The sequence below is a fragment of the Drosophila grimshawi genome, unplaced genomic scaffold (assembly GCF_018153295.1).
Source record: "Drosophila grimshawi isolate 15287-2541.00 unplaced genomic scaffold, ASM1815329v1 contig_848, whole genome shotgun sequence".
NCBI lineage: Eukaryota > Metazoa > Arthropoda > Insecta > Diptera > Drosophilidae > Drosophila > Drosophila grimshawi.
The window spans coordinates 7,807,705-7,831,936 of NW_025063692.1; the positions used below are offsets into that span (position 1 = coordinate 7,807,705).

The following is a 24,232-nucleotide window of genomic DNA, read 5'->3' on the forward strand; positions in this document are numbered from 1 at the left end:
TTAGCGGCAAATTTGTCAGCTACACATATTCAGCTGGCAATATCGATAGCCAGCAACTATCGATTACCAGAACGATACTGAACAAGAAATTAATTCAAGCGAACTACGCATTGCGTAAAGCCGTTATCCAAGTTTACGACTGCACTGATGTTACGTTATTTGTTATTGTTTGTTGAATATATGTGAGATGAGATTGCATCTAATCCTTATTATCTGTAAATGTCTACAGCTCACTAATTTCGCAAAGAGAATCAGCGCATCTGTAATTTATATTGAATGTAAGATTTACTTTTCGCTTCTATACAAATTTAAATTCATTTTATTTACGTACATAAGTTTAAAAAAAATACTAGACTTCAGTGGACAAGACGTGTAAATATATAGATATATCATTGTGCTTGCCTAATTTGTGTTGTAATTGCGAACGAGCCTTCTCAAAAGGAATACAAAATAATTTCAACGGCTTGCGGAACGAGTTCGACCTCAAGTAGAACTAGACAACATTCTTGGCGTCGCGGGGTATACGATTCGTGAGTAACTTGGCTGGCAGGAAGCCGGAGTCGCCCAGATACTTGATGGACACATTGCCGGATGCACTGATTGTCAGCCAAGTGATTGATGCATGATTGATGCTAATGCGCAACCAGGCCTCGGCCGGAAACTGCAAGGCGCGACAGACAAAGTAGCGTATCACATTGCCATGGCCAACGATGAGCGTATAGCTCTCCTTCTCCTGCTCCGGATAGGCACGATGGAAGTAACGTCGGAAGGCGGCCTCAATTCGGGCACCATCCCGGAAAAACTGCTGCAAATAAAACGAACAAATTGGGCAGTGGTTATACAGTCTGATTCAATCTATATATATATTCAACTATAACTGACTAGATAAAATATCTGCTTGGGGATTGAATCGTCTGGATGGAGATACGCATATTTATGAAAGGCACTGTACGTTATATGTTGCCTAGAGTACAGTTCTGGATTACTCACCGATCCTTCAGGCTTCCAGTGGCCGACGGGTGGCTGTGGTGGAATTGGGGCACCTTCGCGCAGAAATGGACAGTTCTTCACATTGGCCTTGTCATAGTCAATCTCATTGAGTATAATATCGGCCGTTTCCTGGGCACGCACCATATTGGAGGCAATCACCTTGTCCCATGTGATGCCCAGCTCGTGCAGACGCTGCCCGGTATATTTGGCCTGCTGGCGGCCACGATCAGTCAGATGGTGTGAATCATCAGTGTCGCCCACATCCAGATATTCGCCATGTCGGATCAGTATGATGTGACGTGCTTTCTTTGGCACATGCTTCTCCAGTTCGCTGTTGTAGCGATTCTGCTCCTGCGGATTGTCATTCTTTAGCGGCCGCACCAGACTCTTTGGATCGCGAAAATCCCAGTTGCTGTTCCACAGCGCACAATCGCTAATTGGCGTCTCGCTGTTCGTCCACGAGTTGTGGACCCTCAGCTGGGGATCGTTCAGTCGCTGGATGTAGTAGGCGGAGAGGCCGGCAATGGTGCCGCACGCAAATGCTGTGAATTTTCGCATTTTTTCGTGGCTTTTGGTGCGATTTATTGTTCTGTTCACAAATAGACCAAAAGGCGGCATATAACAGCTGTGTGTGGAAGCTGCAAGCGTTGCCACATCTGGCAATTTCATAAAGCGCGCGCGATTGCGCTGTGGCAACGCCCTTCAGATGCAAATGTATATTATTATTGTTATCTTTATTAATCGACGACTTTTGAAAATTCAGTAAATGGATATATTGTCCAGTCGCAGTCAACAGCTGTAAACGTGCACATTGTTTAGTATTGATTAAACAGCTGAACGCATTAGCTGCCAGCCCAGCCAAATTGCGCGCAGTAAATTTGAATATATACACATGTATATTTTTTTAATTTATTGATATATTTTTCATTAAACTACTACCAACATATTATATAATAACCATGCATTAAATAAGTATGAGTTTTATATAATACTGTGTCTATATAAGTATTACATTTACTTGATATACGTTTACGTGTGCATTATTCATTTATAAATTAGGTTGCTCTCTCTCGCGCTCTGTCTTCAGTGCTGTTTAACACTAATTATTAATTTAAACTAGGGCTTTAAAAACTAGATTACTGCACATTTAAAGCTGCCGCTTTAGTAGTTGCGAGTTTTTTCCCTCATTAACAGAACATAGTCCGCTTCGCTATGTTCTAAGCACTTTCGGCAGTTGCTTCTGCAGGTATTTCCGGCTGATCCGCCACTGGCTGCTGCTCTTGTTGCTGATCCACAATGATTGTGCGCACATAAGTTGCACTGGCTTCGACTACAATTGTGGGCAACTCGTTGGCAGCAGGTGGACTGGCAGCAGCCACTTCGACTGCTTCCACTGGGTTAGGCGGCACTGCTTGTGTTTTAGCTTCACCTGTCGGCTTAACATGCTCCCCAACCTTTGTATCTGCTGGCTGTGTAGTTGTTGTTGCTGGCGCTGCTGTGGCTTCCATATCCGTCTCAGGTGGCTGATCAATGACAACGAGGGGCGCTGACATGGCGGAAGCTGCTTCTACAACTGGAGATTCAACAGCGGGAGATTCTGCTGTTGCAATGGGAGCAACTGGAGTAGCTTCTGCAACAGGAGCAGCTGCTGCATTAGGAGCAGCTGCTGCAACAGGAGCAGCTGATGCAACAGGAGCAGCTGCTGCAACAGGAGCAGCTGCTGCAACAGGAGCAGCTGCTGCAACAGGAGCAGCTACTGCAACAGGAGCAGCTGCTGCAACAGGAGCAGCTACTGCAACAGGAGCAGCTTCTGCAACAGGAGCAGCCTCTGCAACTGGAGATGCTGTTCGCACATCGGGTGATGGTGATTTTGACTTGGATTTAACCGCTGGCGATGGAGTGCGAGAATTCAGCTCCATTAAATTTTTCTCATGCGTTGCTTTATCGAGCAACACTGAAGTCGACTGTGGCGCTGGACTTGTGCCCCGCTTGATCTCATCAATCTTGGATGTCAACTCAAGACGTATCTCCACAATGGGACGTAGCAGGAAGATGGGCACATCATCGTCGCGACGCTGATAAAGCATCTCGCCCTCAAATTCCAGCAATTTGTGCTTCCGAGCGCGCAACAGTATCCCCACGACCTTGTCCGAAATGTAGTTGTAAATCTGAGGAGATGGAGGACAAACAGTTGAAAGTTAACCAAACAGCTGGAGAGGATGGGCGAAGTTTAGCTTACATTAAACAACTCTCCGAATGGAATAACTCGCATCGATGGCTCATCCTTCACCTGATAGCCCTCGGAGTCAATGATCTGGCATAGCTCGAGCATTTCCTTCATCACATGCATATTGGCCTTTTGGCCACGCATCTCTGTCAGACTGCCGGCGAGTGGTTTGCCATACTGATCCTTGGAGAAAGTCGGCTTTGGGGATGAGGATCGGCCATCGTGCGCGAATGGGTTCAATAACTGCGACTGCTTATGCTGTGTCGCCTGATTGTTAAACATGGCCACCTTCGATGATAGCGGCGAATCCTGCAAGTGCAAAACAAAAATTTTCTTTCAATTTAAATGTTCGCAACGGGAAGCCAAAATCATGCAAAAGAGAGTCAAACTCAATCTGTCTGGCGTTGCCAGGCTGTTAACTGCTAGTAACTCTGTCACCGTGCCAGATGGCTTATTTTGTATATTATTTGGCGCGCACATGAATCAATTCGAAAAAATCGCGACACGCGGCTAGCTGTTTAATAAATTGGCTGTAATTAAATAACAGCAGATTAACATGTTCTTTCATTTTTCATTTAATAAGTGCAAAATAGTTTAGAAATGAGCGAGACATGTATGTGTTTACATGCTATATACACATGTACAGACATAAATATAGTGCAAAAGCAAATGGGACGAAAAGAATGTGCAAATGTCGGCCCATAAATAAAAACAAATCTTTGACGAAAACATGTAGTTTGAATATAATGTACTATCACTTCCTCAAGCAGCCAGTCAGCGAACACAAAGAAATTCAATTTCATAAAAACAATCTTAAAAACCAAAGAAATAGAATTTAAATAAAAGCCAGCAAACGGCCTTCACAACCAAAATTTTGTAAATGTATTTTTGTTGTGGCTCATTTCTTATAACATACCAATTTCAGCTGGCGACATATGTGTGAATTGTTTTTTTTTCTGCGAATAATTTTTGAATAATGTGTCTTTCAGTTTTGTTAAGTTTATTGCATAAATCTTTCGAGCGGATCTACTGTTGTTTGCCATATATATATGCATACTATTTGCATATGTATACTTTTGCCAGCTGTTTGCTTTATTTAACTGCGAATTTGGATTGACAGTGACAAAAAACAAATAATTAATATATGCAAATAGAAGAGCCAGGCAATGACGTTGTCAATGGCGCTGTTGTCATCCTTTTTGATCAATATCCAAAATTTCTTCAATCAATTTCGGCTGCCAGCTCATTTGCTTCATGAATTTTCATTCATATAAATAAAATAAAAATGCGCAGCTAAGCGCCATGCGATGAATGAAAATGTTAAGTATACGAATTTGGCAATAAGACTGAAAGTTATATAGGATATATACATATATATATATCTATATGTATGTGCATATATGCAAACTTATTATGTGGTTTTAATGTGCAGTAAATTCGAACAAAGGTGAAAGTCGTGTGTGAAAATGTTAAGCATAATGCAGAAATTTCAATTGAAATACAAATTTGCAAATTTTCCCATGCTAGTGAAAAATATTAAAAAAAAGAAGAAATATTCACGTGATATGAAATGAAATTTATATGTTTTACGACTGCACTAAAGCATACAATTTTTATATGGCAAAGCCAATGAACCGAACCGGTTCAAACGAGCGACCGCAACAAAAGCTAAGAAGAAGTTTTTCTACACTTTTGCTTGCGTAGGTACTTATGTATGTTATGTATATGTATCTTATATATTAAATTTGTAGTATATATAACTAAAGCATTTTGTCGGCGCCGTTGTCACTCAGCAGAAGTCGTCGCATTTAATATAGAACACATAAAGTCATACATAGATATTTACATAGACTAGTACATATTTGGTATGTATATATGTATGTATGTATGTATGTATATGAGGCTACATAACATTTAGCTATTTCAACTCAAACGATGGTCATTGCCAAGAATTTTTCCGTGTTTTGATCTTTTGCACAGTGCGACAAAAAATTTGTTTCTTTTGTCAGCCAAAGTATACACAGACATACATACATATATGCATACATACATACATACATATAGAACATACACGAGTGTATATATAGATATATATATATATATACACATACATCATACATACTGCATATATTCACTCTTTTGGCAATTCATGTGGCGACAAATTAAAGCAAAAAGCAAATAAAATTGAAAACCGTTTTTGTTGCTGTTTCGAGTTTGGTTTCTGTTTTTCTTTTTTTCTTTTTATTATAATACTTAATAATTTTTAATCATGCTGGCTTTTTGACTTTTGGGAAACAGCAACAATTTCTCACACTGAAGTGAAAATACAAATTCTGTGCGACATTTTTCCACGCTTAGTATTGTTATTTGCTTGACTTGTGGACTTGTGGTTTGTTATTATTATTTTCCATTTTCCCCATTTTTTTCGAGAGTTTTTTTTTTTGCGCACATAAATAATGTTCAGGCATTTGTCGCACGAGATATTTGCAATACAATAATATTTCTCATGGGAATTATAAAAATAACTAAACAAATTTCTCTTTCTTAATATATTTTACTTTTTGTTTTTAATTTTGTACGCCACATTCCAAAATATTTCTTGCTGCCAAGTTTGAGTCTTCTCTAATAAGGTCTAATATTAATTAGAGTTTGAAATTCTTTTTTTTATAAATATATTCAGTTATTTTTTTAGGTTGTGCACCACATTCATCATATAATGTCAAATATTTATTGGAGTTTAAAATTAGTCTTGATAATTTTGGTAGGGATTCGTTACTTACCACTACAAAACGCAGGGCGCCCAATTCATGCGATACATCGGCCATATTGTTACTGGGAGTGGGTTGTTCCTGTTTTGTAAATATTGACTTAAAAAAGCGTTCGGCCGCCGTTCCTGAAGAAGATTCACGTGTCACAAGAAAGACAGTCTCGCCTCTATTGTCGAACCTCGAGCTTGCCAAATAAATACTTTAGGTACTGTAAATGTAAATAAAGGCCAATTAAAGTTTGCGAAACGTTAGCAAAAAAAAACTCAAAAAAAAAACACAATAAACAACTAAACGGAAAAGAAACGCTACATGAAAAAGACAACCACAAAATACACCCATAATAACAATGAAAATTTGTTTCGTTTGAGCGCCCATTGTGTTTTTGTTATTTTTTTTCGCCCTAGCATTGCTACACCATTTCTTTTGTGAACCATAGTAAAAGACCAAAAAAAAAAAAAATAGATAAAAAAAAGTTGATAGATAAAAACAGAGCGGCCCCAAAAGAAAGAAGCAAAACAAAGTTAAATTACTTGGCAGCAAAAGAAGCAGCAGCACCAGCAACAGCAACAGCAACAATAATAAAATATACACAAAGACACACACACAACCTAGAAACAGAGCTGGGCCAGCTGGTTTGAACTTTTAACTCTGCAGAGTTGCGCATGCGCAATGCCAAGGCACAGTTGAGCTAGAAAATTTCTAATTTGCCGCTTTTTTTTTTTTTTTCATTGAAAAACTGGCCGGTTAACCCTGCTTCTGTTCCGCAACCCTGCCCACTCCCCGCTCCCCCTTCCCCCTACTCCACAATAACAGAACCACAACAATTTTATTGCGCTGATTATCTGTGAGAGTAATTTCTTTGGTTTTGATTTATCAAAGCTGAATTTCGTTAATCGATCGTTTTCCAGTAGAGAGTAGCAAACAGGATGGCAATAATAAAAAAATGGCGGCAAAACTTCTGCGTTGAAACGTTGCACTCACTTTAAATGGTTGTCGTTATTTGTGGCTTCCGTTTTGAACGCTTTGTTTATGGAATTCCTTTTTTGGTTGTTACACTACGTATTCGCACTTCAATGCAAATGCACTTGGACTTGAGCAATATGTATGTGTTTATAATTTAAGTGGTTTCAACACTATTTATACAAAACATGTAAAAAAAAGAGAACACGAAATAACCGCTAAGAAATATTTTCAATTAAATTCTTTTTGCGTTTCTGTGTTGATATTTTGTTGTACACCGTTTGGTTGCTGGGACCAAAAGTGAGCGCTGAAAGCGAGCGCGCTTTCTTTTTATAGCTGCACCGTGGGCAACATAGACACAGACACAGACACACTCACTCTCTCACACACACACAGCCACACACAGACACACACACACTCTCTCATAGAGTGCCTCTCCGCGCATCAATATAAAAAGCAAGTCGTCAAAAGTTTCCACAGCTGCTCTCAACATTTTCTTTTAATTTTAGATAGCTTTTCTTATTACGCTCATCAGCAAAAAACAAAAACAGATGAAAAAAACGACGAAACAATGCTCTCTGTAGTGATAACGCAGATGATATATTAATCAATTGTTATGGGGAAAATTTAGAAACTAAATTTAAAAAAAAAAAACTTACAAATTATAAAAAATGTTGTTATTGTTGTTAAGACCTATAACTGCAATATGAAGTTAAACATCTTATTTTCCAATGTTACCGATACTTTCGCTGTCTACAAATAATTGCGGTTTATTGCTTTACATGTTAAAAACATTTGAAATTGGCCCTTAACCTAGAACATATATATATATATAGAATCACCCATAATCTGCTAAGCTTTCTTGTCGGTTTTTAATTATTCTACGTAATATCACTGCACAAAATGTGTGCATGTTTTGTATGCTTCGTAATAATATATTCGGAAACGTTTTACTGGCTGATATCTTATAACAGGTATGCTGCTCTGGAATTTGTTTTTCTTTGTAGTAAATTTAGACTTTTCTTTGTTTTTTACTCTCTTGTAACAGCGTTTATTTTTCATATTCTTATTGATGATACAATTTTGCGGTTTTCTGATGTGATGGGATAAGTAAAGTCATAAAATTTTTAGTTGCAAGAGTTATTCATATGGTTTTAAGTACAGAGTACTAATGCTGGCAGCCACTTAGTAGACACAAAAACACCTGCCACTTTGAAGAAGAAATCAAAACAAACAAAAAAAAAAAAGAATGCAATTTTTATGAGTTGTTTCGCTTTATGCATTGTTGATCTTAAGAAGAACGGCGCTCGATACGCTCCGCTTCTTCTGCTGGGAGGTTAAGGTTAGGGTTAGGGTTAGGACACTGAACACATAACCGCAATCCAATCAGAGAAACAGCGAGATAATAGAAACCTAAAACTGATCGGAACTTGGGGTCATGTACGTACATAGTACTGATTAGGAACGGGTCAGAGTGGAAAGCGAGCGCCTGTTGCCAAGCATACGAAATAAAATGATACAAATGGGAATTTAAATTATTTTTTGCCTTTGGGAAAAACCGGAAGTGATCGCAACATAGCACCCCAACGCACCCCCATCTCTTACGTTCTTGTCTAGCGAAAAACCGAAGACAATCAAAAATAGATTGTTTCATCTATTGGGCAAGTGATCGGCGGCAGTAGAGCACTATGCTGCGAATACATAGTGGGAATTGCAACTATGCAAACCTACATACAATTCTAGTCAATATCATAAGCACACTCGCACATATCTTCAAAATAATACATTTCAAATGCTTAGAGCAGAGTCCAAGCATTTAAGTTCGGTTTAAAAAATACATATTTAATTTAAGCTTTGTCTTTGAAAGCTTCGTTATTGTTTCATTTCTTAGTCGGCATATTCATCCATTTTTATTGTTTCTATGAGTGTAATTAAGGTATAGATACAAAACATCCTAACTTATTGAGAATTTTTGGTAGAGTACTTATTATTTTGAACATGAGTGTACACATAAATACATAAGCAAAAATGTTGGATGCTATTCAAAAATGGCAGCTGTCTATTTGAGAATGAAACGCAGCTCCTCCTCGATTCGGTTCGGTTCGGATTGGGTGGGATCGGGATCCTGTAAAGAAATGCGTTAAGTATAAGCGTGCCCAGCTGCCTTGGCTTGTCAAATTGGCTCATGAATAAATATTTATACAATGTATATGTAAACAAAGTTTCGTTAATTAAACAAATTCGAATTGCATTGTTTAACACTTTTGTGTTGTTGTTGTATTTTTCTGTTTGGCTGACAGCCACAAGTGCATGGCGATGTTGGGCAATTGCTCATTATATATATATATGGAAAGGAAAACTTATATTTTTCCATTATAATCTGGCCATTTTTTGCTTTTCTCAAGCAATTCTGGAAATTTTTTTCTAAGCTGGGACTTTCGCTGTAATGCAACTTTTCTATTTTTAACTCACAGCTTTGAAATATGCTAGAAAATTAAATGATTATTTAACAATTCAGTGAGAATACAAGTTGAAGATCATTTTCAAATATAAAATATGGAAATCAGTTAAGATTTGGCTACTGTGGGATAGTTTTTCGATAGCGGCAAAACTCAACCACAAAAAATGAGTGTAAAATGTTTTAAGCGATGCTCAACGATTTTTGTCACTTTTTTTCTAAACAGGTAGAGTAATTTTCAGTTCGTCACAAGTTGGCAACTCAGTGTACTGTTTGTCTGGGGTAAGCTTTGGCTATTTGGCATCGGGACCCAGCCCCACGAGAAGCACACAAATAAATAAAATCAAGTCATGAATGAAAATGCGTTTGCCTCAGCGATTTCCTGTTGCAGTTTGAACTCGCATTGTACATTTTATGTGATTTAACAGTTTTGATTTTATTTTTTTATTTATTTTAATGCAAAAGTGCCACAAAAAGGTTGAGCATAATTTATTTGATGCATCTGCGGGCGTTGAAAGGCCTAGCAGAACAATTCTTACTTTGTGCAACGCTTGCAAAATTGGCATTCGACCAATTTCAACCATATTTCGTAGCATTGACATCCTGCAAACGGTTTAAATACTAAATGTTTAGCAAATAGTTTAGCCAAGTAATACATATATAATTATAAGCATAACTGAAAGTGCAATTTGTCTTCGGCGTCTGCATAAGAGATCAATCAACGAGCTGAAAATTAAAAAAAATTAATTTAAATTTGAGGAAACTATTTGCCATATTCACATTATTGAATAATATATTTATATTGTCTGATTCATATTTAAGCATTCTATTATATGGCCAATATTATCGTATTATCTTATCTTGAAATGGGGAAGCTTAAACGTTATTACATTGGAATATTGCTACAAGCTATTTTTAAGATTTCAATTTTACCATATGTAAATTTTATAATATTTTATTCGTATTGTAGTATTATTCATGTGAAGAATTAACCATTATTAAAAATGCATTGTTTTTGAAAATTGAGAAATTTATGCGACCTTTTGTAGGTTATCAATTTTATTTACTTTGATTTCAACGTGAATTTGGAGCAGCAAAAAATTCGTAACACATTTTAGAATATGCGAGAACCATTTTAAGAACATCGAATTTAAGGACTTAAAAACTGATACTTTTAGTCCATAACTGTGTGTAGTATTATAGGTAAATAATTATCTATAAGTATACAGATAATTGTAAAAATGGTATATGGGCTTATGGGACTATACGTTGAGTACACTTAGCCCGGGGCCATAAATATATACGATAGTCGGCATAATCGCATGCAATGAGGTATTCGTCGTTTTGCCTCAGTATGCGAGTATGACACATGCCGACACAATTGTTTCAAAATAGCAACCAAAAACGTCAAATGCGCAACGGGCAAGGGGCAAGGACCGCAAGAGATCAGAATGGTAAGGGGAGGGGCCCGTAAGGGGCTGGTCGGGGCAGGATAGATGTCGGACATGCCAAATGAGTCATCGGTGGTTGTGCAGCTCGTATTGAGATGGCCAACAAATGGTGAACCATATTGAATAATATGATAAAAAAAAAAATATAATTGAATATTATAATAATTCATTAATTATTAAGGCGAACTCTTAATAACTAAACGAATACAAATTGTATGAAATTGAATTGATTAAAATCAATGTAGAATCCAGTTTGAGATATGATTTAATATCGTTAATTTAAGATCACAATTTTGTTGATCAAAGTTTAAGTTCAAATTCTACGAGTTTTTCATATATTTAGCTTCTATTGCTGGTAAAGTATTTAATTTAATGGAAATTCATTAAATTGGAATCGTGTTATTATGTAGCGATTAAGTTATAAATTTTGTTTGCCATATTTGGTCATAAATTTCAGTTGCTTATGGAAATTCCTTTAATTCGGATGGCTGGCAACACGTGGCGAATGCGCAATGCATAAAAATTGCGCATACGCAGCGGTTTTCTGAATCATTTGGTTTTGCTTCTTTTTTTTTTGGTACATCGATTATTATTATTATTTTGCATTATGGCGCAGAAGATATTTTGGTGATGGCCCAATGCTTCGATATATATATATATAATATGTACATATGTATGTAAAAAAAAACGTGCGTCTGTGAGTGTGAGTGTGTGTGTGAGTGTGTGTAGGGGGTGGGATGCGGAGGTACATATTGTGTTGAAAGCACTCGCGCCAAATGACGCAAAATGTGCTGCGCCAAAGCGAAATTGTTATTATAATTTTGCGTTGTTGTTGTTTTTGTTTTTCACTTATTATGATCTATTTGTGTATGTATGTATGTGCAATTTCATCAAACGTTGAGTGCTCCATGAGCCACCTCTTGGCCCTGATGGCCTCTCTCCCCATGATGGTCATGTGCAAATCGAATGCCCAATATGGCCAAGGAAACTCTCTTCTTTCTTTTCGCTTGTGGCATGACTGATCTACGGCAAATAAAATCAATTGAGTTAAAAAAAAATTTCCATGCCGCATTGAACTCTGGTGGCAAGAGTATAAAAATTACAAAAAGAAATTAAAACAGAAAATCGCAAAAGAAACCAAACAAAAAAAAAAAAACAAATAAAAAGCAAAACTCACACAAAATGTACAAAATTGGAAATGCCAATGAAATTCCAATGTGCACACATGCAGCTAGATATATATATATATATAAATGTATAAATGCAAAAATAATATATATATATATTATGTGTAGAGAGTAGAGACGATATATATATCGATCGATATGTACATATCCGACAGTGAGAAATCGCCAACTCTTGTAAGACATGTGTAAATATTTACGTTTCATGAGGCGAAATGACGTCGACGTCGACGACCGACGCAAGAATTTTGGAATTTGGCATGCTTGAAGGACGCCTGCTTGTTGTTGTTGTTGTTGTTCTTTTTTATGGCATTGTTACTGTGTACGTAATCAAGTGGAATCTGTTGGATTTCCATGAATCACAATCATATATATAAATATATATATATATATATATATAGATACAGATAAGTACAGTTCTGCATTAAGAGCTCGCCCAGTTTGACTTGGTTATTTGTTTTGCTGATAATCAGGATTTGTGTGTATTTTTCGGTTCATATAAAGATTAAAAATTACTATAAATAACCCGTCACATCGAATCAGATTAAATACTTGTTCAAGAATTTTTATAGATGAGACTTTTACTTACTTACTTTTGCTATTTGATACCGTATATAGTTTATCTGTCTCAAAATTTACATAAGAAGGAAAAGAGATTATATTTGTCGCAAAGCCATCGCCTAGTAGAATGAACAATATGAGGAATATATTTGAAAACGCATTATTCTATCGCAACTCATTTAAATTTTAAGTAAGTCTTCTTAGATCTTGATCAGCATATACTGAATATGATTAGCAGCTGCAAGATTCTTGGCCATCTGTTGCGCTCAGTGTATTTGTGGGCCAAACCAATTGGTCAACAACAATGTGCTAGGCTGCTGCTGGCTGCGCACAAAAATAAAATCAAGAGAACGCAATTAATTTGTATAATTATCATTATTTTTAAATGTTCTGTCTCTCTCTCTCTCTCTCTCTCTCTCTCTCTGTTTATCTCTGGCTCTCTCTCTCTTTCTTTCATCTCTTGTCAGATCATTGCATATGGACAAATTTGTCATGACCTGTGTCGTATCGCTAGCGACGTCATAGCTCCCACTACAAATCCAAAAAACCACAACCGAAACCAAAATAAAACATGAACTGTAAACACCTGAATAACAAAGGAACACCCACTCGATGCGTTTGCTCCTCCGGACGTGGCGTCACACTGGCCAAATATTTGGAACCTATTTTTAATCTAAATATCTAATTTTAAACATGCCGATGAGTAGAGCTATTTAAACTGGAACTTGATAAGACATTAGTAACCCATAGATAACCTCGTAACATCTGCTGCTGATTAGGGCATCAGACGAATTTCATAGTACGAATTAATGAAAGTATTTATTTAGTCGTTAATTGTTGCTTCTTTGCAAATGATGTCTTTCTCTCTGCCACTGATCATCGCCGCTGTTTGCATTGTTCTGGCGCTGGCGACGCTCAGCTGGCTCCCATTGCGTTCGTGGCTGAGACGCCGCCGGCGGGCTTATGAGTTGGCCGCTTTATTGCCAGGACCCAAGACCCTCCCACTGCTAGGCAATGTGAATCTGTTCTTGGGCCTGGAGCCATCACAAGTGCTGTTGGTGATTGTAGAGCTGGCCGAAAAATATGGTGATACTTTCAAATTGAAAATGGGCTTCAACTTTAGCTTCATGATGTTCAAGCCTCGAGACGTTGAGGTCGTTCTCGGCAGCACTTTCCTACTGGACAAGGCCATGGAGTACGACTTCCTCAGTGACTGGCTAAATGAGGGCCTCCTCGTCAGTGGTGGACGAAAGTGGCATCAGCGCAGAAAGATCATAACACCCGCCTTTCATTTTCGTATCCTGGAGTCATATGTCGAAATATTTGAGAGACAGACGCGACAGATGTTGGAACGACTTCATCAGGCACGCGGCAGCGATGGCACCAATCTTATTGAGTTGGGACACGCGGCCCATCTATTAACCCTTGATGTGATCTGTGGTAAGCGTTAAGGTCACGTCCACTTCCGATCCCAAAACCTTATTGTGTAAATTGATCAAATCATAAAATCACCTTCTATTTTAGAGCTAGACTCACCAAGCTTGGAGGGTTTATTATTAGTAATCTCCTCCTTGGTAAGATAATTTCCTAGACACAAAGAAATCGTTTATTTTGTTGGATCGAACAGAGGCTTATAATATTTATATGCATATTATTGATCAACTAGGAAAATGGTATTAAGATCGGATATGAATCACACTAGTCATAGTCTAAAACGTATTCTCAGATAACAGGTATCGTAAACATATTTGTGTATAGTAGTAGCAGCATCTCTTTAAACACAATTATGTGTACACATACACACATATGTATGTATGTATATATATGTATACATATGTATGTATGTATATTCTATGTATATGCGAGTACTTGTCGCAGTCCGGTGATTTCTGTTCGGGCTTGTGAATAAATATATGCGCTGCCTTTATTCTATGTTTACTCTTAAGTGCCTGTGCCAGCCATCAAGAATGATTTCTTTTGCATACCTGCTTACATTTGGGTATGCAAAACTTTACAAAGAAAAATTTGGCAACAGCTGGGTTCAGCGTATATATATATATATATACATATATATATTTTCCAAGCACATAAATAAAAGCATTTTTATCTTTGTCAAAACTGAACTGATTTTCAGTAATAATATTTGTGATAGACGAGTTCATTCAAATGAATACTTTTAAGTATTATTGTTTTTATAACTGTTATTATTATATTCGAACCCGTCCGTGACCACCAAGTGTGAATTTCGCTTGACAACACGTCAAAGTCCAAGGATGATTAGAAAATCGAGACAGCATTTAGACTATAACTCAATAAATGCAAAATTAGGCTGATTGTACTAAGCGGATAAGCGCAGCGATTAGATTTCACTCCATTTCAGCTAACAGAAATGGTTTTGCTTTGCGTTTGTTTTACATTTAGTGTTCAGATAGGTTTCAATTGGTGCAGCTGAAATAAAAAAAAAATGTTTCTGGTGTTGGGGTTGATTTTGGGTAGCGCCATATTTGTGGGTCTACTCATCTATCAGCTGAAGTTTAAGCACCTCATCGAGGTGACACGAGACTTGGGCAGTCCGCCATCGTTGCCTTTGGTCGGACATGCACATCACTTCATTGGAAAAGCACCACATGAGTTGATGCAGACCATTTTCAACTTCTTGGAAAAGTATGGCAAGGATATGACCCTGAAGATTTGGCTGGGTCCGGAGCTCAATTTATTAATGAGCAATCCCGAAGATTTAAAGATCATTCTAGGCACACTACTCTTTAATGACAAGGCTGGCGAATATAAAGCCTTAGAGCCATGGCTTAAGGAGGGTCTACTTGTTAGTGGTGGCCGCAAATGGCATAATCGAAGAAAGATTATTACGCCCGCCTTCCATTTCAAGATTCTCGAGCAGTATATCAATATATTTCAGCAGCAGTCTGTACTCCTTTTAAGCAACTTGGAGAAAGAGCGGCGACAGCAGGGACAGACGGGTTTCAATCTATACGATTGGATTAATCTGTGCACCATGGACACAATTTGTGGTTGGTATTCTCGGTCATCGGGATTACTTAAGGATGGGTTCGCATGGGAATTAAATGTTGATAAGTTAAACATATTTGGCTATATATACATATGTTTGTTAAAATCAGTTCAGTTGGGGTTTGGGGTTTTTTTTGTCAGTATTTTTATTATTTTTTTATCTGTCTATTTCGATGTGATCTGCTCTCTAAGTTTAAAAGCTTTCTTGATGAAACTGGAAATACATCCGTCTTTTTGCTTTCCTTTGCTCAACGCAAAACAGAAACAGCCATGGGTGTCTCAGTCAATGCCCAGACCAATGTGGACTCGGAGTATGTCCAAGCGGTGAAGACCATATCGATGGTGTTGCATAAGCGAATGTTCAACATATTCTATCGCTTTGATTTGACCTACATGCTTACCCCGTTGGCCAGAGCGGAGAAACGTGCTCTCAATGTGCTCCACAATTTCACGGAGAAGATTATTGTGCAGCGGCGGGAGGAGCTGCTGCGTGCAGGGCAACAGGATACTGAGCCCCAGAGTGCAGGTGATGCAGATGTAGGTGCGAAGCGCAAGATGGCATTTTTGGACATCCTTCTACAGTCGACTATTGATGACAAGCCGCTGACCAATATGGATATACGCGAGGAGGTTGATACCTTCATGTTCGAGGGTCATGATACTACCTCGTCGGCCATAATGTTCTTCTTCTATAACATTGCAACGTATCCGGATTGCCAGCGCAAGTGCCTTGATGAGATTATCTCAGTGATGGGCAAGGATAAGGAGTCGCCGGTCACTTATAATATGTTGAACAAGCTGTCCTATGTTGATCTGTGCATCAAGGAGACGCTGCGCATGTATCCATCGGTGCCGCTGCTGGGACGCAAGGTGCTCAAGGAGTGCGAAATAAGTGAGTCCTTTGAATATATTATTTCTTTTTTAAACTACTTAGAAGTTTTCTTAATGATATAAAAAAATAAAAACGTAATTTTAATTTCAAATTCAAATGTCAATTTTTGTTTTCCAAATAGATGGCAAAATAATTCCTGCTGGCTCCAACATTGGCATTTCCCCGCTGTATTTGGGCCGCCGTGAGGACCTCTTCAGTGATCCAAATACCTTCAAGCCAGAGCGCTTTGATGTAGTTACCAGTGCCGAGAAGCAAAACCCCTATGCCTATATACCCTTTTCGGCGGGACCGCGTAACTGCATTGGCCAGAAGTTTGCCATCTTGGAGATCAAGGCGGTTGTCGCTAATGTCCTGCGTCACTATGAGATTGAGTTTGTGGGCAATGCGGCAGAGCCGCCAGTGCTCATTGCTGAATTGATCCTGCGCACTAAGGATCCACTCATGTTCAAGCTGAAGGAGCGCGTCTATTAAATACTACTCACATTTTTTTTTTTTGAGCGCCTTGTATATATTTTAATAAATTTTATGAACATATAATAATTATAATAGTTACCCGTATAATGTAGCGAAAAATAGAATGAGCATGTCAAAGAGAAGGAAAAACGGCGTTAGTGGTTGGCAGCCTTCCGCACCTGGAAGACAGACCATCCTCCTGTAAAGACGAGGAACCTTGTCTCTGCTTGTGTGTGGCATGAAATTAAACGCTCCAGCTGTGAAAGGCATGGAGTAGAGTACTTCTAATCAGAGCTGTGTTCCTGTGTTCTCGGTGTCTTTTGCTGCACAAGCCCGTGGGTGTCTCGTGGTTTTCCACTTGCAAGTATTTTTCGGAGAGTTCCGACACTGGACCGAAACGTCGTTTTCTGACAGCGCGCTTAAAAATCTTAATCACTTTTTATTTGAATTAATTTTCCATGATTGTACTACAAATAGGTTGACTATAAATAAGCTGACCGTTATTTTAAAAGTGTATGCAATTATTATGTTAAGTTACACAAGGGAGATTTTATTAACAAGTGTCTTACTCATTAATTTCAAATTTGAATGTAAATACAGATTGAATAACAGAATTGTTGTTTGTAAATTTGTGCTGAAACAAATAATATTTACGCTATTTACGCTTGTATATTTCGCCGTACTATTAATATGGTCTAGCTGACGTCACAAGTCTGCAGAATAACAGTCCTGAGCCGTGCAACATCTTCTGTACTTTATTTCTTAACGTTGTCCACTACTAAGCACAATTTTTTAATTGGGTGGCAGCCCTACAAAAGTGACGCTGTTGAATTTCACAATCCATTAATAGGCAGTAAAAATGTCGGAATTCAGTGATAATGCGTGTGATTCTGTAGGGGTGGAGCAGTTTGCAAACTTACAGCAGCCGGAGCAGGTGATGGACGCTGAAAATAATGTTGGTGATGCCACAGAAATTGAATTATTGAAAAAATTTGTGACGCTATGTTTGGAGCATACGGTAATTTACTGTAAATAATCATTGTAATTGGCTTCGTTTTGATTGACAAAGTGTTTCATGCAGGTCACGGATAACAAAAGGGTCGAACAGCTCATAACCTATGAGCAAAACAGATCATCTGTAATCCTGGATGAGAAAATGCGGCTGCTGACCCGTCTAACCATTCCAATTGAAAACAAAGTGTTCACAGTGGAACACATCATTAATATTCAAGGGAAATTGTTGGAACAATTCCATAAGCTGTTTAAATCTGAGAAAGAATATTTACGTGCATATGATGCCCATTGTAACAAGGTCATCTGTGCAAATAAGGAGATCAACAATACTGCGGGATATGATGAATATACCGAAATGGTAACTGCAAATTTTCAATAATACATTGCAGAGTTTGATTTTTATATCTTTGCGAATAGGACGGTATAACGCTGGCGGATGTCATCGATAATGTGCGAAAAGCACATAGTGACCTTGACGGTGTTTGCGCGGATAAAATTGTCAAATTTGAGCTGGAGCGTCAGGAAAGTGAAGCAAAGTACAAGTCATTATTGAAGGAGATAGAAACCTTTGAAAGTTACTACCAAATGGCAATGTAAGTCCAGTTAAATAAAATGTAAGAAATACTCATCTATCTGATATTGCAGCGACTATATGGAGCAGCTGAAATTCAAATCGGAAATGCGTCTACGCGCGGAGAAACTCCAAATAAAATAGTAATCATCTATATTAGACAGTTATTATTGACATAATTTGTTATTCACAGAACTCCAATTTTATTTTTTTAATGTAGTAGATATTCAAGTAACTTTAGTATAGAGTATAGAGTCAACTCTGGAGTTGACTCAATGGAGTTGACATTATACTCAACAGTTACTTTAATGATAACAGATACGATATGAAATAACTGAAAATTTCAATGTATCAATTACACTTTTAATTTTTCAATAACATAAAACTAAATTACATACATTCAATTAAGATTCACTACTTTAACCATAGAATAATTGGTAATAAATATTGCTCCAATATTCAGATTAAACTTTCAATTTTGATTGTACACTCAAATATCAGGCGGGTAAACGCATTCCGATGTTTTTTATTCTACTTAGGTTGTATCGATAAGATACATCGATAGATAAATCATCTGTTTTGCTGTTATCGATAATCGAAAGGATATCGGCGACGTGAGAGATAATGCTCGTTTGGTATTTTGGTTATTAATTGTAATTGTGAAATTGTTTACAATTGTTTTGGCCACGTGAGCGTGCACATTATTTATATTTTCCGGGCATGGACGACTTCTCGCGTCAACAGATCGATGACTGGCACCTGCGCCCGCCCAGCGATGTGCGCACAACGTGGGTAGACCACAAATAATTCATTGATCAACTTCAATCAACCACTCTATTTAACCTTACTGTAGAAATGTGCCGGCGGCGCCAAAATCCGTGCCAGACAATAAATCACGCAAAACTGAGCTGCACGTGCTGCGATTAAGCGATGAGTCACAGCAGCTAACAATGGACACGTTGCGCTCAGTACATGGTCCGGATTTTAAGTTGGACGACATTGGCAAATACAAGGACCGAGGTCGTGGCGGCAAGGGCATTAAGCACGCCTACTGGGAGGATAGGGGAACGCTGCAAGTGCAGAGTGTGCAGGGCGTCAGTGGACCAAGCAGCACGGCCGACGATGATCGACTGCGTCGCTATGCGCTGCTTAAATTGGAGAGTTACGCATTTCAGCCAGAGCACTGCCTAGAGGCTTACGAGCATTGCTCTAACGATACGGAGGCAGCGCTGCTACTACTCTATAGACGCTACATGCGCATCCCCAACGATGAACCGACGGCATTGGATGTGCCCGATGAGGCGGCGCTGCTGGATATGCGTGCCGATGAGAAGGAGGCGCTGCAATCCATCTATGAACGGGCGTATGAGGAGCGTGAATACAATAGCGTTTGGAATCTAAAGTTCAAAATCGAACATCTGCTTGCCCACAGTCCGTCGGAGGTGCGGAAAGCACGTGAAGCCGTCAATGCGGCAGCAGCTGCTCTCCGCCAGGCAGCACTGGACAAGAAGAAGAAGCCGCCGCAACGTTGTCGCAATTTCGATCGCGATGGCACTTGTAAATTTGGGCCCAAGTGCCGCTTTGCGCATGTGCCGCCCCAACCGGAGGAGCTGAGTACGCCCGAGCGCAAGCGTGCCGATAATCTGGATGAGAATGAAAATGAGCTGTGGTTTCATGTAGAGATACGCTTTCCCCCCGGAAGTCGCTATCCGTACGAGGCGCCCTTTATCTATCTGAAGACCACTTGTCATGATATTCCGCATGAGCTGCGTTTGCGCTTTGCTCGGCATTTGTATCGGAAGGCTCGTGAGATTTGTCGGTATGGCACACCCTGCGTCTATAGCGTCTGTGACATGCTGCAAACGGATGAGGGATTGGCTGACAGTTTGGACATCACACGCTTTCCCTCGCCCAAGCATTCGCTCTTTCACGAGGAGCCCAATGGCGGCGATGTCGATGGCAATGCGGGTGGTGCGGCTATAGCGCCTCGGCCCAGTCACTATGAGCGTGGTCAGACTGCGCGCAATGATGGCAATACCCAGCGACGCAATGCAGCTGAACTGGCGCGTGAGAATCGTCGTCTTCTGCAACTGTTTAACGAGCGACGTCGTGATGAGCGATATCACAAACTCATCGAGGCTAGAAGGAAGCTGCCTGCTTTTGCTGAAATGGAGCACATACTGGCGTTGATTGATAGCTCACCAGTGGTGGTCATCTCCGGTGAGACGGGTTGCGGCAAGAGCACACAGGTGCCTCAATTCATTTTAGACAATTGGTTCTTCAAGGCACTGCAGCTGCCTGCCAAGTCGGATTTACCTCATGTGGAGATTCTGTGCACACAACCGCGTCGCCTGTCCGCGATTGGTGTTGCGGAGCGTGTTGCAAACGAGAGGCTGGATCGCATCGGGCAGCTGGTGGGCTATCAGATACGTCTGGAGAACAAGATTTCGGCTAGCACAAGGCTCAGCTTCTGCACGACAGGCATCCTTTTGCGTCGCCTCGCATCCGATCCGCTGCTGAGCAATGTGACCCACGTCATTGTCGATGAGGTGCATGAGCGATCGCAGGACTCGGATTTCTTGCTGCTCATACTTAAGAATATTTTGCGCGAGCGCAAGGATCTCAAAATAATACTCATGTCCGCCACGCTGAATGCGGCTCTCTTCTCCGATTACTTTGGCGGTGCTCCCGTGTTGGATATACCGGGGCGCACCTTTCCCGTGCAGCAGCTGTTCCTTGAGGATATATTGGATGCGAGTGATTTTGTCATGGAATGTGACACGAAGTTCTGTCGCAAGCTCAAGAAGAAGGAGCAGGATGCCCTGGAGCATGCGCTAGAATTTGCTGATGTTCAGGCATCGAGTGAACCGCCGGGCCAAAAGGTCAAGGACGAGAATCTTACCCTAGCCGAAACATATGCACGTTATGCGGGTAAGCTGTAATCTTTAAATTATACTTTAACTCGATTTTGGCTTTACAGTTGACCTTTATATCTCTCTGGTTGCGGGTTATTGCAGACTTCAGCAAGACGACGTGCAAGAACATCTACCTCATGGAGCCGATGATGATAAATCCGGAGCTAATTGAATCCGTGCTCAAGTACATTGTGGAGGGCGAACACGAATGGCCACACGAGGGTAGCATCCTCATCTTTTTGCCCGGCTTCCAGGAGATACAGTCAGTGCATAATGCACTCCTGGACAGCTCGATATTTGCGCCGCGTGCTGGCAAATATGTGCTGGTGCCATTGCATTCGGCGCTCTCTAGCGAGGATCAGGCGCTGGTTTTCAAGCGTGCACCGGCAGGCAAGCGGAAAATTGTCCTTAGCACGAATATTGCTGAAACATCGGTTACAATCGATGACTGCGTTTTTGTCATCGACTGTGGCTTGATGAAGGAGAAGGGTTTCGACTCGAACCGCAATATGGAATCATTGGATCTGGTATGGGTATCGCGTGCTAATGCCAAACAACGCAAAGGTCGAGCCGGTCGTGTCATGCCTGGAGTTTGTATTCATTTGTACACCAGCTATCGCTATCAACATCATATCCTGGCACAACCGGTGCCCGAGATACAGCGTGTGCCGCTCGAGCAAATTGTACTGCGCATCAAGACACTCCAGACGTTCGCGTCACGCAACACATTAGCTGTTCTGTTGGAGACACTTGAGGCGCCCAAGGAAGATAGCGTCCTGGGTGCCCTAATGCGCCTGCGCGATGTGGGCGCTTTGGATGCTGATGATCAATTAACACCGCTGGGTCATCATCTTGCCGCGTTGCCTGTCGATGTCCGCATTGGCAAACTGATGTTGTACGGAGCGATCTTCCAGTGTCTGGACAGCGTACTTACCATTGCCGCCTGTCTCAGCAACAAGTCACCCTTCCTCAGTCCATTAAATAAGCGCGTTGAGGCGGACAAACGCAAGCGACAATTTGCCCTCGATCACAGCGATCATTTAACCGTTCTCAATGCCTATCGAGTGAGTAAACAACTAGCTGCAATTACAATCTGACTGAATTCACACTTAGTTTACACATTTATCCAAATGTTCCACTTACAGAAATGGCTTGCAGTGGCGAAACGTGGCCATTATGGTGCCAGTCGCAATTATGCCAGCGAGAATTATCTATCTATCAATACGCTGGAGACGATAGCTGACCTTAAGTATCAGTATCTGGAGCTGCTCGTCTCCATTGGTTTTGTGCCTGTGAATGTCCCCCGCAGACGGTCAAATGCCAGCGACAATATTCTACAGTTAACAGGTGAGTAAAATAACTAAAAAAAGAAAAGAAAACCTCAACATCCAAGTTTCACTCTCGTCACGCAGGACATGAACAGAATGTGAATGGTGAGAATAATCGCTTGCTTACCTCGCTGCTGTGCGCTGCTTTATATCCGAACATTGTCAAGATTATGACACCAGATCGCATCTATATACAAACCGCTGGTGGTGCTGTGCCCCGCGAACCAGGCCATCAGGACTTGCGTTTTAAGACGCGCGGCGATGGTTATGTGCGCATACATCCCTCATCGGTTAACTCACAGGTCTCTGTGTTCCAAGCACCATTTCTCGTCTACCAGGAGAAAGTTAGCACCAGTTCCATCTATATACGCGACTGCTCCATGCTGCCACTCATCGCGCTCGTGCTCTTCGCCGGCTCTGATTTCAAGGTGGAGCTTCACGATGGCGATTTTCTCTTTCTGCTCGAGAGCGGCTGGATTATATTGAAGGCGCACAATCACGAAACTGCCGAGCTCGTCCAGTGCCTGCGCACGGAGCTGATCAAGCTGCTCGAGGAGAAGATACGCGATCCGTGCCTTAATTTGCTGCACCATAAGAACGGCTGTAAGATCATCTCCAACATCGTGTATCTGATAAGCAACAATTACTGATATCAAATGCAATACAACGTTTACACTCATGATCAATGCTTTTTTTTTTAATATCTAATTGTAATACTAGCCAAGTTGACGATATATAATAGCCAATTAAGCCAATTTATAGAGCCATTAATAACAATTTATTGTTTGTGTTAAATACAAATACAATCAATATAGAAGTGACTGTGACCAGGGCTACCAACTGGCCAAAGGACCTCGAGATCGTCCCTGTAGTTTCCGAGCTTTTAAGGATTTCACGTTTTTAGACCGCTTTCTCCGTTAAAAAAGATTCTAGTGTCCGGTTTTCAGAATGCCAAAGAGTAGAGTTGATCTTTATGATCCTAGCTCATCATACGCATATAAAATCTACATATTTTGATAAATCAATTGGCCTTGCCTTGCTCTGGTCCTTTGATCAGTCCTTAGAGCCTGCTTTAAAACTAATAATTATCTGAAACTTGTTCTTGAACAGGTTCCCTCCGCATATCATATATTTAGACCAAAAGTATGCTTTTTATTTGTGTCGCTTTCCAGCTTGTAGATTTATGATTTATCATAAAAGAAGACAGTGTTTTGATGACTTTAAAGAAGTTGCTTGGCTGTGCTTTAAATATATAAAAGCTTGTTGCAGAATTCTCGAATTGTGTGTGTGACTTCTTACATGTTATAAATTATGCATTATTTAAAATTGGCTAAAACCACAAGTTAACAGCATATCCAACTCCATAAAAAAAAAACAAATTAATTTATTTAAATATGTTATTCCCATTTATTGTAAATCTTATTGTGCATCTT

At 39.9% G+C, this 24,232-nt stretch overlaps 5 protein-coding genes across 7 annotated transcripts; 3 read left to right on the plus strand and 2 right to left on the minus strand.

Annotated features, from left to right (window-relative positions):
• Positions 1-294: 294 nt before the first annotated feature.
• Positions 295-1,619, minus strand: LOC6565640 (serine/threonine-protein phosphatase Pgam5, mitochondrial). 2 transcript variants are annotated; one of them, XM_001992227.2, is made up of 2 exons: positions 991-1,619; positions 295-805 (listed from the first exon to the last, which is right to left on the minus strand). In XM_001992227.2, the coding sequence occupies exons 1-2, from the start codon at positions 1,606-1,608 to the stop codon at positions 494-496; spliced, it is 930 nt and encodes a 309-aa protein (XP_001992263.2). In that variant the 5' UTR covers positions 1,609-1,619; the 3' UTR covers positions 295-493. The 2 variants fall into 2 exon arrangements, with proteins under 2 accessions (XP_001992263.2, XP_032594635.1); XM_032738744.2 differs by having other exon boundaries at positions 295-802; positions 991-1,618.
• Positions 1,620-1,867: 248 nt separating this feature from the next.
• Positions 1,868-7,251, minus strand: LOC6565641 (angiomotin). Its single transcript, XM_001992228.2, has 4 exons — positions 6,967-7,251; positions 5,998-6,193; positions 3,230-3,526; positions 1,868-3,158 (listed from the first exon to the last, which is right to left on the minus strand). Exons 2-4 carry the CDS (start codon positions 6,040-6,042, stop codon positions 2,208-2,210), a joined length of 1,293 nt encoding a protein of 430 aa, XP_001992264.1. The 5' UTR covers positions 6,043-6,193; positions 6,967-7,251; the 3' UTR covers positions 1,868-2,207.
• A 6,187-nt stretch (positions 7,252-13,438) lies between these two features.
• On the plus strand, positions 13,439-17,068 carry LOC6565642 (cytochrome P450 4d1). Of its 2 annotated transcripts, none has more exons than XM_032738939.1 (3): positions 13,439-14,039; positions 15,889-16,518; positions 16,640-17,068. In XM_032738939.1, the coding sequence occupies exons 1-3, from the start codon at positions 13,451-13,453 to the stop codon at positions 16,987-16,989; spliced, it is 1,569 nt and encodes a 522-aa protein (XP_032594830.1). In that variant the 5' UTR covers positions 13,439-13,450; the 3' UTR covers positions 16,990-17,068. The 2 variants fall into 2 exon arrangements, with proteins under 2 accessions (XP_032594830.1, XP_032594831.1); XM_032738940.1 differs by lacking the exon at positions 13,439-14,039 and adding an exon at positions 15,024-15,628 and having other exon boundaries at positions 16,640-17,066.
• A 702-nt stretch (positions 17,069-17,770) lies between these two features.
• LOC6565643 lies at positions 17,771-19,051 on the plus strand. The gene is made up of 4 exons (XM_001992230.2): positions 17,771-17,989; positions 18,053-18,343; positions 18,403-18,578; positions 18,631-19,051. Exons 1-4 carry the CDS (start codon positions 17,831-17,833, stop codon positions 18,698-18,700), a joined length of 696 nt encoding a protein of 231 aa, XP_001992266.1. The 5' UTR covers positions 17,771-17,830; the 3' UTR covers positions 18,701-19,051.
• A 98-nt stretch (positions 19,052-19,149) lies between these two features.
• Positions 19,150-23,481, plus strand: LOC6565644 (putative ATP-dependent RNA helicase DHX57). Its single transcript, XM_001992231.2, has 5 exons — positions 19,150-19,344; positions 19,410-21,487; positions 21,574-22,535; positions 22,617-22,818; positions 22,884-23,481. Exons 1-5 carry the CDS (start codon positions 19,277-19,279, stop codon positions 23,447-23,449), a joined length of 3,876 nt encoding a protein of 1,291 aa, XP_001992267.1. The 5' UTR covers positions 19,150-19,276; the 3' UTR covers positions 23,450-23,481.
• Positions 23,482-24,232: the final 751 nt, after the last annotated feature.

What these genes read in the sequence shown, in the direction of transcription:
- LOC6565641 (XM_001992228.2), bottom strand. Translation starts at nt 6,042, where the DNA reads ATGGCCGATGTATCGCATGAATTGGGCGCCCTGCGTTTTGTAGTG. An exon ending in GCGCCCTGCGTTTTGTAGTG is followed by an intron (nt 3,527 to 5,997) that starts GTAAGTAACGAA and finishes TTGCACTTGCAG; the next exon opens with GATTCGCCGCTATCATCGAA. An exon ending in CATTCGGAGAGTTGTTTAAT is followed by an intron (nt 3,159 to 3,229) that starts GTAAGCTAAACT and finishes CCATCTCCTCAG; the next exon opens with ATTTACAACTACATTTCGGA.
- LOC6565644 (XM_001992231.2), top strand. Translation starts at nt 19,277, where the DNA reads ATGGACGACTTCTCGCGTCAACAGATCGATGACTGGCACCTGCGCCCG. An exon ending in AACATATGCACGTTATGCGG is followed by an intron (nt 21,488 to 21,573) that starts GTAAGCTGTAAT and finishes GGGTTATTGCAG; the next exon opens with ACTTCAGCAAGACGACGTGC. An exon ending in CAATATTCTACAGTTAACAG is followed by an intron (nt 22,819 to 22,883) that starts GTGAGTAAAATA and finishes CTCGTCACGCAG; the next exon opens with GACATGAACAGAATGTGAAT.
- LOC6565643 (XM_001992230.2), top strand. Translation starts at nt 17,831, where the DNA reads ATGTCGGAATTCAGTGATAATGCGTGTGATTCTGTAGGGGTGGAGCAG. An exon ending in CGCTATGTTTGGAGCATACG is followed by an intron (nt 17,990 to 18,052) that starts GTAATTTACTGT and finishes TGTTTCATGCAG; the next exon opens with GTCACGGATAACAAAAGGGT. An exon ending in ATGATGAATATACCGAAATG is followed by an intron (nt 18,344 to 18,402) that starts GTAACTGCAAAT and finishes CTTTGCGAATAG; the next exon opens with GACGGTATAACGCTGGCGGA.
- LOC6565640 (XM_001992227.2), bottom strand. Translation starts at nt 1,608, where the DNA reads ATGCCGCCTTTTGGTCTATTTGTGAACAGAACAATAAATCGCACCAAA. An exon ending in ACTGGAAGCCTGAAGGATCG is followed by an intron (nt 806 to 990) that starts GTGAGTAATCCA and finishes TTTTATTTGCAG; the next exon opens with CAGTTTTTCCGGGATGGTGC.
- LOC6565642 (XM_032738939.1), top strand. Translation starts at nt 13,451, where the DNA reads ATGATGTCTTTCTCTCTGCCACTGATCATCGCCGCTGTTTGCATTGTT. An exon ending in AACCCTTGATGTGATCTGTG is followed by an intron (nt 14,040 to 15,888) that starts GTAAGCGTTAAG and finishes AACGCAAAACAG; the next exon opens with AAACAGCCATGGGTGTCTCA. An exon ending in GCTCAAGGAGTGCGAAATAA is followed by an intron (nt 16,519 to 16,639) that starts GTGAGTCCTTTG and finishes TTTTCCAAATAG; the next exon opens with ATGGCAAAATAATTCCTGCT.